At 37.9% G+C, this 15,274-nt stretch overlaps 1 protein-coding gene across 4 annotated transcripts in view; it reads right to left on the bottom strand.

Annotated features, from left to right (window-relative positions):
• The window catches only part of APP (amyloid beta precursor protein), a 295,526-nt gene that overhangs the window by 120,633 nt on the left and 159,619 nt on the right, over positions 1–15,274 (bottom strand). For 2 of the 4 annotated variants that reach the window (XM_073363102.2, XM_073363091.2), the window contains exons 6-7: positions 14,730–14,926; positions 2,320–2,487 (exon numbers count right to left, since the gene is read on the bottom strand). In XM_073363102.2, the coding sequence (XP_073219203.1) occupies positions 2,320–2,487; positions 14,730–14,926 (365 nt within the window). The remainder of the gene's footprint in view (positions 1–2,319; positions 2,488–14,729; positions 14,927–15,274) is intronic. The other 2 variants (XM_073363122.2, XM_073363112.2) reach the window with 1 other exon arrangement.

Genomic DNA, 15,274 nt, shown 5'->3' with positions numbered 1-15,274 from the left:
TTGCACTCCATAGTTCTGGGTTTCAGCTGCATGGGGTAAGGCTCCGGGCTTCAGATGAAGCTCGGGGGAGGGGAAGGAAGCACCTGGGCTTATGGCTTCAGCCCATGGGCACTGGAGTGGGGAGAGGGCAGGGGGCCACTGCCTTAAGGGCAATCATGGGTGGGGGACAGTGGCGAGAGCGGCCTCAGGGGAAGTAGTAGCACGAGGGTGGGGGCCTTGGGGAACAAGGTGGAGCGGGGGGCCAGGTGACATGGTTTGGGTGCCGTGGGCACTCCCCACTTCTGGGGAGCTTCCGGCACTCCTGCAACCTTGTGGCTTCTGCTGGGGTTTGGAGCGCCATTTTTCTGTGGGGCCCCAAATTGGCCAGGGCCTCTGGGCAAGGATCTGTGTGTTAATCCACCACTGGTCAACAGTTTCATCTTCTCTCTCTCTCACTCACTTCTGGACTTAAGAATTTACTATCTGTCTCTATCATATCCCTCATCCTTGATTCTGAACTTTACTTTTCCATCATTCTTTATCTACATATGTGCCCATCACCAATACAATACCACCTGAATTTGCTATTGCATCAGCTCTACCTTGGCTAAAAATTCTCAACCATACTTTCACCTTTCTTGCTATAAATCAACTCTCCATGGGCTTCCCAAGTCCCAGCTTTTCCTGGCACCAGCACAGAACATACAAATGCAAAACTACAACCACATCACTCGTCCTCAGAGGACTCCATTCAGGTCTTATTCAGTTCAGGACTCAGTTCAAAACTGCACTTTAATTCTTTCTGAAGAGTACTCTGTGAACTTGTTCCATCTTACACCATAATTATTCTCTCTTTCTACTACTCCTATCCCTCTTCTCTGGCACTTGCCTCCTCCATGTCCTTCCATACAATCTTGCGACTGCTAGTGTGGACTCGTTCTCTGCAGCTTTTATCTGAATCCCTCTCCAACTCCCCAAATGTTTTGAAAAACTCATCTGCAAAATCCTCTTTTCTTGCTTGCCTACACATTATGATTCCCCCACCCCATGCTACTCTCCACCCCCAAACTCACTCACACACTCGCTCACCTTTGTACTATTTAAAGCTTTTCTAGACACCGCTTGTCAAATGTTCTACAAAATTAAGTCACGGTGGGTTCCTGCTAGTCTGGCTGCATTGCTCTTTTCTTGTGAGCAGGCTGGATATTGGAATCATTCTTGTACATTTCATCTGTAAACAGAGGCTATAATTCCTATGAATAAAGCAGATGGGGCTGTTCATAAATTATGGAACTTATAGGGGGAATGACTTCTTGATTATGGATGTTTGTTTCAGGGTTACAAGGGGTGGGTGGGCCTTGAAAATTACCAAAACATATGTTACATAATTTATGGACAACCCCCATGCAGAGGAAAAGGGACAGTACAGGAGGCTCACAAGCCAAAACACATCCAGATTAAATGTAGTCTTTGATTTATCAGCTTCAGTATTCCCCAGTGGGGGACAGCAACACTTCACAAACTGAAGACTCAAGAGCGAGTATTCCTTCTCCATGAAAGTTAACCATTAAAATGTATGGTGTATTAAACATAAAATAGGCAGCAAGTAATTCATATTAACGTGTATCATCACACTTGAAGACCTAAACCTCAAATGGCAAATATATTTCTTCTTTTCGTGTAAAAAATTTATATTTCCAAGTTACTTATTACACACATGCACACGCACACACACTAACAACCAGCTTCCAAAAGGAAGAAGTGAATGCTTAATATTTAAGTGTGGAAATAAATATCATGACATTTTGATGTGTTTGTGTTGCTTTGATAAAAACAGGAACCCAAATAAGGAAATACAATATAAAACAGCATTTTCATGAGATTCCAGAACTATTTTAACTCACTTAAAGCTTCACTAACAACTGGGTATAAATTTGGTTTTGAGGGTTTTTTTGCACGTGCATAATACATGCATGAAGACAAACACAGAGACAAAGAAATGTAAATACACTTTTACAGAAAGAACTGCATGAGACACCGTAGCTGTTAACTGCCTTGTTGACAGAAATGTTAAAGGACAAAATGTTCGTTCCCTAGTTGCAAGACTCTTGCATCTATAACATAGATTAAAGAAGTCATCACTGTCATGCTGGATTAGAAAGACAGATATTAATGAGTGAACACACTCTATAGAACATGGGCAATTATAACATCTTGACAGAAATATGGTTAGTGGTAGCACAGGCCCATCCCAAGAATCAGAAAAAAAAATCGGTTACAAACAGCAGAGTCAGTGGCAAGAGAGAGAAAGACTGCTACAGGCTTGAGAGGTCCACTTACTGACGCTGCCACAGACTGCCATGCAGTATTCCTCAGAGTCAAAGTTGTTTCGGTTCCCACCACATCCGCCGTAAAAGAATGGTGCACACTTTCCTTCAGTCACATCAAAGTACCAGCGGGAGATCATTGCTCGGCAAGGACCAGTCTCAGCTTGTTCAGAGCACACCTCTAATTATAGGAGATGTGGAGGAACTACATTTAGCATGAAAATGGTATTGTCTTTCTTTTCATCTACACAAGTTTACTTACATGTTCTAACTCTTGCATTTTAGCTACAAAATGGATGCATCAAGGAAGCATCTATATCTTTCACAAAGCAATTCAACTACTACACTTTAACTCACTATCTAGTCTCTAAAACAATGTATTCTCATCTGGATTAACACAACTAAATCCCTCCTGCTCTACACACTATTTTTGTACTTGTATATCTATTTTGGTTAGTGGCATGATTATTTGCTGAAATAGTTATACTTTATAGCCCCTAGTGTGGACATAGTTATACTGGATAAAGATGTCTTATGGTTCCCCATCTCTTATGGGAGTCGCTATACCAGTGTCCACACGAGGGGTGTTCTATCACTATAAGTATACTGGTAAAGTTAAAACAGTACAACCTGTGTGTGTGGACAAGCCCTTAATTGGAGTTTTGCCCATAAGGAAGTTTGAAGAATTGTCTTTGGAGAAACTCCTGATAGCAGGAAACATCAACACATTGAACTATTAAAAAATACATCTAAAATACTGAGATTTCATGGCTTGTAAAAAGACTATATAAATGATGCAGGGAATAAAATTCCTTCCATACACACACACAATCATTTTGGTTGAAACTCCCTCATGTGTAGAAGCTCAGCGCAAGGCTTATCTACCACTTAAATCCACAAAAGCCCTCAAAATAAGATTTAAATGGTGCATCGGCTTTGTGAACAGGGCTGATTCTCCTCCTTACTTAACATATCATATGACAGTACGAAATCTGCTTTGAACATATATCATGATTTGTGTTTCTCAGTTTTCACTGGGAGCTAGAACAGTCACTGCATTTGCATTGAAACTCACCGGGAAATCTGTGGGGAACTGAGCTGTACAAATTAAGATCAAAGAATAAAAAGTGAATGCAGAAACTCTGTCCTTAAATTGGAATTCAGCCCATCACCTGGACACATATATAACCCTTTACCAATAATGTTCCAAACAGGAAAAACAGCGTTCACATTCAGCATGCTGTATATCATTTGCAAAATTGTAGAAAATAAATACCAGTACTTCCCCTGCTATGCTTTCATCAGACATGGGTTCAAAATAATGGCAGACAACTGGTAACTTATCTACAACTGTTTCTGACATTACTTTACAAGCCTTAATTTTGTGGAAGGCTGACTCTTTACTACTGAAATGGGGTCTTCCCCTTGGTCACCTCAACACCTGCTAGTGTATGTAGCAATCGAAATCTCCCCACACTCATCACCCCTGAGAGGCTCTCACTGGCATTAGCCCAGATTTGGAGAGTCTCATTGGCTGCTTCACAGCCCTTTTTCTTCTAGGCTGTTTGGTTTATCTCTGTTTAGCATATAACCCTTCCCACCTCCTTTCTGCAGTGTGCATTTTATATCAAATTTCTGTAAGTAATCAACACACGTCTATTTATATCAATAATAATTTACTGTAAAGCATTTATGATTGATCCAACACAAAGCTTTACACAGACACATCAACAGTGTATTAGGCACTTACACTATTTAGTTTGTAGAAATGAATGAAGTAAGTTATGGTAGGGGAGAGTTAGCATCTTACTTTTAAAAACAGGACAGGTATGATTAATAGTACACAGTGTTTTCCATACAGGTTACTCTTGCTTGATTTTTACACAACATAGTTATATAGTCTACACACAAAGTAACTTTCCCTGGTTTTGAATATATGGAGGAACCCCACAAATTTCATTTTAAAAATTAATCACTGGTAGAGTGATTGACATTAAAGAGACAGGTATAATCAAGAACAGTTTTGCTGAAAGAATACCAAATTTCAAGAACAAAGGGCCTTACATTTGTTGGTCTTTTAAACAATAATTCAGTTAATGGAACTGTCGGTCAACCTCAATACATAAAGAAGTAAATGCCTTCCAGGATTCCCTTGATACACTTCATAACAAAATTTAGATGTAAGTTATTTTATCATTTTATATTTCACACACTCTTATCAGTATGTGAAAGTTCCAAAGACTCACTTTTTAATCTCTGGGCTTGACTCCACTTACTGGGGGATTGACTCATGGCAATCGATCCACCGGGACTCAATTTAGTGGGTCTAGTGAAGACCCACTAAATTGACAGCCAATCGATCTCCCGTCGACTAAGTGTGGTGTAGATACCACAGTAAGTCGACCTAAAGTATGTCGACTCCAGCTACACTATTCATGTAGCTGGAGTTGTGTAACTTAGGTCAACTTAGCCCCATAGTGTAGACCTGCCCTCACCAGTAAGTGGGGACAATCCCTACATGTCTCACACATAGGAACAATAAAGCAATGACTTTTAGTACACTGTATATTTTTGCTACCTACATAATGTGAAAAATAATGAAGATAACCCATCAATGAAATAATGGCAATGATAATCAGGAATCAACTCTTGGGGCACTACAGACATTTATACATATTAAGAATTCATTTGACTGGCAGTCAGAAAAATGCCATTGAGTTTAATATGACCCTTGCAGTAGAACTACTACAATCAGTTTGCATGAAAATGGAAAATATAGCCCTTTAAAGAGTGACTACTCAATCATGAAATTAAATCAGACTCCCTCCTTGAACTTAATGCAGAACTAGAGACATGCCTTCCTTTTCCCTCCCCAGGGGGAAGCCGGAGCTACCACAGGGCAAAATCCCCCTCTCAGATCTACATCGTAGGTCTTGACACCTTGTATGGATGGTGTTTCATTGCCAGGAGACTGGAATATCAAAACATAGATCTGCTGTGTGGGGATGAGAGGAGAATTGAACACCTAGAGATTAACAACAATGCAGGATACAACCATGGGGCTAGATCATCACTTTATGACTTGCCCTGATCAAGGCAGCAGACTGTAATTCAGTCAATATCCCTCCTGGTCTCCCCTCTGCTTGTCATCTGTACTGGGATGGAAGAAGAGTAGCTTTCCCTCCCTCGCTGAAACCCATAGTACACATAACTCTTGTAAGACAGTAAGGTGGTGCCTTACAACCTAAGTCTTTTGCATGGATGCATAGGGCTAGTGAAGATTTAGCCCATCATCTGAGCGCGATGATACACTTACAGTTAGCAGCAGAGAGTACATATTGCACAATCATGTCATTTAGAATTAAAAACATTCTTTGCATTTAATTTTTTCCCCAAAAATATAAAAGACTCACTAGTAAGGCCACACTGGGAACAAATTATCCGTGATAACTAGAAAAATTAAATTACACTGTGGCAAAATGTTAATTTTCATTTTTTAATCTTGTTTCTGAGAACTGATTAAGAACTGAAGCAACTCTTTGCCTTTGGCTGCAAGAAAGCAAGGCAAATTAAAGAGAGCGAGCTTTTCTGTAGTGCTTGTTATAGCTGAGATTTCTGAACAGTTCAAGTTCTAACCTGCTGTTTTCACATGCTCAGACTTTCTCTAACAATCCACTTTTGGTACTCAAAATTTCCAGTGCATTGTCCTTGCCCAGAAATGAGGGTTTCCTGTTGCTAGCCTGTCCAGAAAATTTATGCTAAATGTTTACAGCTCAAATTTTTGACTTCTAATGGGCAGAAATGATTTTTGTCTCCTATTTGACAAAATTGCCATACTTTTTCCACACAAGTAACTAAAAAAAGCTGAACTTTTAATATAGCCAGTAAGTATCTCTCTCACGAAGGGATATCTCCATATCAGTTTTTTAAATGACTAGATAATGATGTTATTGATTGAAAAGCAGCTACTGAACAGGCACAGTAAAACACTTTGAGTGGTCAAATTGAAAAGCATACATTTTTCAAACATTTGGACTTTTGGATTTACAGCTGCTTACACCAAGCTATTTCACAAGTGCTCATTGATCAATGTATCATTAATAGAGGTAGTTGTAACTTTTGCAGGAAAAGTTTGCATGCTTAAAGATAAAATTATCTCTCTGCTTTTCATATGAAAACATTTTCATATTACATTTTCTGATGAAAAATGTTTCAAAATTACAATTTTCCCACAGGAAATGACAATTTCTGTTTTGACCATTTGAATTGACATTTTTAAATGAAATTTTTTTGTTGCATTTCAACTTAAAATGTTGTTTCATTTTTGTTTTTTGAAACTGAAAAACTGACACAAAATAATACCTAGCACTTAACAGTTAATAGTAATACCTAGCTTTATTACAAAGGAGATAAGTATGATTTTGCTCACTTTACAGAAATTTTTGCTTCATTTCAAAATGTTAATTGGAAACAAATGTTTCCGGTTTTCTTTTTTCAAATTGGTTTGAAACTTTTTGTGGGAAAACCAAAATGTTTCAACTGAAAAATTTCCAATGAAATTTCTCATAGGAAAACATTCACTTTTCTGACCAGTTCTTATTTTGTCACCTTAAGGACCTATTCCACCTTAAACATTTTAAAGATGACTTAACAGGATCTGAGCACACTGAAGTGTAGTCTGTTTCACTCTTCAAAAAAATCTAGAAAATGAAATCTAAAGAAATACAGTGGATATTTTCAAAGACAAAAATGGGAATTAGACAACCAATTGGCTTCCAGGGGAGCTAAGCTTCTAACTCCACTTAGTGCCTTTGGAAATCTCAAAGATCCATACAGTTAAATTAATCAACAATCAGGAAAAGCAAAAGTCAAGATTCCATAACTTTGTTCTATTGTCATTATCCAGCATTTTCCAATATTTTTTCCTATGACATCAACACTTTGACCTTCTACAGCACCCTTCCATCTGAGAATCCCAAAGCTCTTCTTTAGAAATGTGTAAAATTCACCCTAACAACAGCCCTATGATGCAGCCAAGTCCCAGTTTCATAGTGAAGTTAGGTGACTTACACCCAGAAAGTCTTTGGCAGAGAAAGGGAACAAAACCCAAATCTCCTGATTCCCAATACTATGCTTTATCTCCAAGACTATCCTCTGAATGTGCAGCTTCATATTACTATTTATGTCATAAAATGGAAAGCGTATACAATAAAATATGCCACAGTGTGTGATAAAGACAAGTTATTGCAGGTAGCCACTGAAATACAAGCAGTTTAAATATTATGAGTCCATCTGTGCAACCTTTATGCTGTATTCATGTAGACCCAGATTCAGCAAAATACTTTAGCATAGGCTTAAAATTAAACACATGCTTAAGCACTTTGGTGAGTAGGGATTTACTTAAGCATGGGTGTGATGAGCTGGGACCATAATTTTTTGTATTTTTATAAGGTGTAAAATAAAGTATATCTTATAATCTATATTCCACTAAAAAAATGCAGTGTAGATGATTAATGTAACAAAGTGGGCAAAAGAATCATATCACCCTAGCAAATGTAACAACCAAAATGTCTGCTCAACGTCATTAGGCACTAAAATTTAGGGTTCCAATCAGTACTTTTGCTATTCCCTCAATTTGGGTAATTTGTAAACCTCTATGGATGTAGTTACATATACATCAGGAGCATTACTCTCTGGTATGTAACTACTTCAGAGATATAGAACTATGTTTTAAATAAAGTTTACTCCTTTGTTGATTTTGTTTGTATTTACACTTTCCTTTGTCAAAAATCTATGCTACTGTTCTGCTATGTGGATTATTCCCAAGGGAATATTTAAAGAAGAAACTCATTTCCACTGTGGAAATCAGTGGAAAATCATTCTGAATATATGCCTGAAACCAGCAGCCAAATTTGAATTTGAACATTCGAAGACAAAAACTAATTACCTAAGAGGTTTTTGGAATTCAGCAGGAGGCAGCCGTGGAGCTGGCACCAGCTCTGGGAATAAAGCCCATGCATTAGCTACACAACAGCATGGATACTTTCTAGAGAGAAAGTTTAAAAAAATAAATAAATAAAAAAATAAAGAGCTGAACGATTAGTTATAAATGCAATGCCAAAGAACAATTCTTTAAAACAGTTAAATACCTTAAAATTGTAACTGCCAGTTAAGATTGAATTTCTCTCTCTAATGTTGACTTGGAGCCTACTCACAGGGAATAATCGGGGCATAAATAAAATATAGTTGTATACTGTGCCTAAAATACAAAACCTTCCAATTCTAATGTAAAACAAATGTATAAAACATATTTTCATTTTATTTGTGTGAAGAATAACTTCATTCAGAACCAAGATGTCAAGTGGCAAAGAAAAGACAGCTTGAATGTAAGACTAAATCAACGAAATTCTGTATTTTATGTATGTTTTAGAAGAGATGCAGCTTACCCATAACACTATGATTTTACTAACATAGCAGATATATTGATTGAGAAGGTTAGCACAGAAATGCATTTCACTCATCCAAAAGACTTATCCCCACAGATGATGATAATGTAGGATAATATTAAACAGATTAATAAATAAAACCAAAGCTTTAGATCATTACAGTTTCAGTACATTAAAATGATATTTTCTGTTGGCGAACCAGATGAGCAGAGGACAGAATTCAGTAAGTATAGCATAGATCATAATGAAATTTTCATCCTTATGTAAAACAGCAGAACTGCTCTATAAAGTATTCCAATATGTTTGCCCTTGGCCCAGAATTTTAATTAAAAAACATGTTCTTTTATGATTCAGCAGCTCTGGTTAACAGTAAAAAAGGTTTCATTTGATGTAAGACAACTTAAAGATGTCCTTTTATGGAGGGACAACTGAATTTTAAATCAAAACATCCAATTAAATTCATAGTTGTACTAATCGAAATATACCAATACATGGTTCTCTATAACCAAGGCTAGACTGAGCATATTAACATTCATAAGAGTAAGGAAAAAAATCAAACATGCTTTTTGTCAATGGACAGAAAGATAGTTAGAACACTGGATACTATTGTACAAATGTCTAGGTATTTTCTTAAAATACAATATGAGCATCTATTATCCCTTTTCAAACTCTTTTACCCAATCAGGCAACCAATCAAATTCACCCTAAATTAGGTGAAGAAAAACATAAAACGTTCTGATGCTTAAACCAAGGTAATAACCTTTCACAGAAGAAAAGGAGGAAAAGCAATTAAGTCAGTGTCGGCTAAAGCAGAACTGATTTTGAACAAGGCATTAATACTCCAATACTATACCAAAGCCTGCAATAGATAGCACCAGCACTTCCCTGTAATAAGCTAAATAACTTGCCTTGTAATAGGTAGTAACTGTCACTGAATGGATTTAAAGAATCTATGAAATGTTTCAGGGAATAGCAAACAAGATACAGTAGAGCAATAAGGCTAACATCTGCCATCCCTAATTCATGTCACTTCTCTTTTGCTAGAAAGCTGGCTCAGAGATTCCCATGTGCAACTGCAGGTTACAAACACATTCAAAATGCCACATCAAGCAGCACCACTTCAATTCTTTCCTAAATATTTAAACAAATCTGTTTGAATTAAGGGATGGTGAAATCATTGCTAACTGGCACGACTACGGAAACCAGGTGGTCAAGCCTTTCCTGAATCTCCCACATCTGCTGAATGGTATGTGTGCAAGCTGCCAAACGTTCAACAGGTTGCTGCGCTGGCCCTGCTGCTTGTCTTTAAAAAAGCTCTAATTAACTGATATGTTGACAGGAAGCATTAAACCAAAAACAAGATCTAATTGCTTTTTCTTTGATGTAAGCTAAGAGAGGAACAATGATGCTTACCAACAACCATGCTGAAGGAGAACAGAAATGGAATCACAAACAATTACACAGCATGGGAGAACAGAGTTTCGCCATGATTCAGTTAATCCTAGCAAAAACTCTCTGGGATCTCGATATCTCAGTATCATTTTCTGGTTCTGAAACAATTTATAGTTTATTAAGGCAGTGATCTCAGCCAAAGCAGAGCTGATCTGCTAGTTATGACTGGTCTTCAAAGTGACTTCCCTTGTTTGTTATGTAGGTTGGGTGAAGTGCCTGCACTCCTGCGCAAATCAGTCACGTAGCTTTAAGAATACAAATTCGGGGATAACATCTCCCAGCAGATGGGGGTGGGTAATATAGAACTGAGAAAGGCTGGCTTCTGGGTTTCCTAGAGCCCGTGACCTCAAGCCCACCAGTCAAGGTACACAGCTTCCTCAGTCAGACTTACAAGCTGATAACCAGTTATTGGCACACAGATATACAGAATCCTGGACTCCCGTTTCCTGTGTTCAATCTATCTGAAAACCTACAGCATAAATGCCCTTGTCAGACAAAGGCATGAGCATACTGCTAAGTATTGTGCTAGGATAATGGAAAGGAATTCACCAAATCCATCCTTTCTATAGTCTTTAATAAAGAAAAAACTGTTAAAAAACACAACAGCTTTAAAAAACATGTTTGCCACAGGACATGAAATAACAGGTTGCCATCCATCAAGGTGCAGTGGCTGAGTGGTTTAGGCACCTGATGACAATTCTGATGGCCGTGGGTTTGATTCTTACTCAATTTCTCCCTGAAAGGCCACTTCTAGTTCACCCAGATGCAAAATGGGTACCTGATCCATTGCGTTAGGGCAGTCATAGGCCAGCAGACATCATGCTGGCCACATCACTCCCTTGTGTACTGCTGGCTAGGAAACTGACGTGCCTTGACTGTGTCAGCTCGATGAGCTATTGGCTCAAGAGAACTTTCATGCTATCTGGCATTTTCCAGAAAAGACTAAAATTGTTCTGCTCCTGATTGTTGGAAATATAGTTGTGAGCTGTTTTGCTATGGGTATTTTGGTCACTACTAGTTAAAACATGTTTAGGAATAAGAAACATGACATGTTGAAACTACAGCCGACAGCATGAATGTCTTCCATCATATAGCTTCAGTTTCCGTACATGCTTTATTTATTTAGGGTTTGATCCAATGGGAGTCAGTCCATTTACTTGGTTGGGCTTCGCATCACCCATTATCAGAAGAGCTTAATTAATGGTTTGAGAAGAAAACAAGCTTCCATTGATTTCACATACGAAAGATAACTCCTATAAAACATGAACTTCTGACCACATTCTTTAATGCTCATGGATCTAATAACGATTATGCCTCCAGCAGGTATAAGGAAGAAACTGTATGTTCAATCAGGAGGGAGAGTATTTACTCCTGTGGAAATTCTGCGCCATGGCATACGTGCAGAGTTCATGTCCCCTGTAGATCCCCCCACTCTCACCCCGCAGAATACTACATTCTGCCAGGGAGGTGCTGCAATTACAACTTTCGCCTACCAGGGCTGCTATGGCACCAGAAGACAGGGAAGCCGGCTCAGAGCTTGAGCAGCCAACTGCATATAGGGAGGGGGCAGAAGCTGTTTTCCAGCCCACCCTGTATTGTTACAGACATACTTACTGACAGGTATTTTGAAATAAATTACCAAAAAACCTTGAAACTGGTGTTATTATATTGTGTTATTTTGACAAATAAGATATGCAGAATATTAAAATATGGTGTGCACAATTTTTTATTATTTGGCACAGAATTTTTTGGTGCAGATTTCTCCCAGGAGTAAATACATGGTATAAACTTCATTGCCCTAACCCTTTGGAAAAGTGACCTTAGTTTTACTTGTAATCCAAATGGGTTAAAGCTAGTCAGCCACCCATGGCAAAGAAGCCCTATCTACAAGGTTCTCAAACGTCTTCCATAGCATGAACCACATCTTAATAGAGAAAGTCTCACAGACCCTCCCCTATTTGCAATCATGTAGATCAACTCTCCTCCCATGTGTGACAGCATAACATACCTGTGTCAACCGTCAACATCTTAAAGTAACTGCTTAATTTCCTAATGTATTTTTAGCTTCTTTCAATGCATTTTACCACTGGGAACAAGGAGATGAACCTATACCATGAGAAAAGCCAGTTCTCTGCAGACCACCAGTTATTGGTCTGCGGACCAGTCTCTTAGCATTTTGCCCCAGAAGGACAACTCTGTCATCAGAGCTGCAGAAGCAGCTGTGGCACAATTTGACAATGAAAGTTTAGTCATCTCAACAAAATAACCAGGGGTAGCCATTTACAGCACCAACACCATGCAAATAATTTGGTACAAGTAACAGTCCAATCAAGAGAGGCCTCATACTTAAAGAGAGATGAAGATGCTGAAGGTCAGATGGGCTGAGGTGCCTCAGGATTGCTGCACAGGGAATCTGGCATTGAGATGATTACACTAGACTTGTCTGCAGCCAAAATCTTGCCTTCATGACGCATGCATTTTACCAATTTTACATGCAAAAACTAAAGACTATTATCTTTAGGCTCTTAAAACCAGCACCATTAAATGTCAATGTTTATATGTTGCAATCTGTTTTTATATAAATTCAATGTGTTACTTCACCTTTTTTGTAGTTTACTTTCACATTAAACATCCTAGTTGCCTGAAGACTGAACATCTTAACCTCTTTGAAATTTCAGCTTCGGTAAAAGACATACTGTACCTAATTTGTTCTCATTTTCACTCATCCCAAATCCCATTAAAGTGAAGTGTATCTTTTTTAATATTCATTTACCAGTGAGGATAGGGTGTTTCACCCCTGGGCAGTAAGAGCTCACATATGGAAATACAGTTAAGCAGATTAAAGATTTAAACTGGGATTTTTACATTCATCTCGCACTGGTTCTCCATAATGACAGGTTTCAGAGTAGCAGCTGTGTTAGTCTGTATCCGCCAAAAAAGAAAAGGAGTACTTGTGGCACCTTAGAGACTAACAAATATATTTGAGCATAAGCTTCCATGAGCTACAGCAAACGAATAAATTTGTTAGTCTCTAAAGTGCCACAAGTACTCCTTTCTTTTTTTACTGGTTCTCCAGTGACTGAATCGAAGACTCAAGAGACAGAGTTTGGATAAATAAGAACTTTTTCTGCCTAAGAAGGAAGCCCTTGCAAATCAATTTTACTCAAACATCAATTCATTTGATCATAGCACTCACCTGAAACAGGGAGAAAAAAATAAGGAAGGACAAGAAATGTTAATAAAGGAAGAGTACACTTTCCAGGTTAGCTACTTAATTCCATTCAATTATATATGTATTTCATCATGGAATTAAAATCATAGCTAATATCGATCCTGTGCTGTCCTCCCTACCACCAAACAACATAAACATCAGCCAACAGGGCAGAACAACCCTGCCACAGGGAAAGATAGGAAGGTCTGTGTGGGTTTGTGTACAATTTTTAAGTTGCAAGGGTCTGTGTCCCTCAATTCCAATAGCAGCAGGTATGGACTAAGGGAACCAGGACTGAAATGTCCGTGTTAGTTCCACTACAGCCATTTCATGGTCATTTTGTCTCTGAATGTTTTAAGTTGAAACTCCTTTCATTTTAAGTCATAGGAACTAAGCTCATTTTATGTTTTGTCCTGGCTTTTACCTCTGTCTCATTTCTTAGGAGGTAGAAGAACATTATAAAGACATTTGATAAGTACAATGCTACCGGGAGGACAAATAATATAGAAAATCAATACCTGGATTATATAAATATTACATCATATAGAATAGTTCCAAATCATATAGAAATCTAGGAAGAGCTCCTTTAAAGAATAAATTGTACAAGAGAAGAGGAACAGAAAAAAAAATTCTACTATGATTTGGATTGTCAAATTGCCTATGGGTAGGCTAATATTCAAATTTATTAAAAAAATTAAATTGCTTTAATGACACCATATAAAAAAGTGTATACAAAAGAGCATATTTTAAAATCTATTTTACCCCATTTATGTTATTTGTTTCTTTTTTCCCCCATAGACAACAACCATATTATAATTTTGTTTATAATTATTTTTAATCTGTAACCCATACACTAGGTCAACTATAGGATTTTTAAAATTTCATTATTTGCTTACTACTGAGAAATGCTGGGTATAAAAAATCCAAGAATCTGAATAAAATAGCTAACCAGAAAATGTTAATGTAAGACAACGTCCTACCTAATAGTGCTTTCTAACACACGTTTTCCACTTGATATCAACATTCCCTTTTCTTTCACACTAATTGTTTTACCAGCATACAACACTGTTTCTTCTCATGTAGTTTACTATGCTGTTTGTGAAAATAATCTCAATGAAATATGTGGCAATCACTATCCATGTATCCTAAGATTATATATAAAAGGGAAAAAACTTGCAAATCATATAAAGACAAAGCATAATGATGTAGCAACTTAGGATATTTTGCTGTTTGGAACATTTTTAGTAGTAAAGGGCAAATACACACCAGTAAGATCAATTCCGCGGACCCCAAACTAAACAAACATTAATTTACCTCTAACAACCTCTTCTACCGATTCGGTAGTAGTGGTGGTTGTGGTAGCAATGCTGGTAGTTCTTTCCGTGGCCTCTTCGTACTGTTCCTCTTCTTCAATCTCATCACCATCGTCGTCCTCATCATCAACATCTTCGTCCTCAACGTCTGTTACTTCCTCCTCTTCCTCTGGCTGCTCTTCTACCACCTTGTCATCACTGAAAGAATCAATGGATTTTGTTGGGTCAGCAATGAAACACCTACTAGATGAGAAATCAGACAACAGCTTATTCAGAACCTCGTGGAAGTGTGACAAGGAAGCCCCCTCTCAACAAGTAAGAACCTGGTGCTCTGGAGAGCAATGCAGTGAGATTTAATGCATATACTGAAAATGAAACAGTAACAAGAGATAAATATGGATTATGTTCTGCTGCTAGCATAGCAGGATGCCACCAGTATGAAGCCCCTCTCCATGCACTGAAAGGGAAAAGGCCCTGTATTAATCATAACAGATTGTGCCAACTGATTAATGTCTTGGGTGTGCATGTCTAATGCTGCACTAGAAT

The sequence above is a fragment of the Lepidochelys kempii genome, chromosome 1, assembly GCF_965140285.1.
Source record: "Lepidochelys kempii isolate rLepKem1 chromosome 1, rLepKem1.hap1, whole genome shotgun sequence".
Classification (NCBI taxonomy): Eukaryota; Metazoa; Chordata; order Testudines; family Cheloniidae; genus Lepidochelys; species Lepidochelys kempii.
Note: the sequence above shows the minus strand (reverse complement) of the source record. Positions and strands in the feature narration are given on the sequence as shown.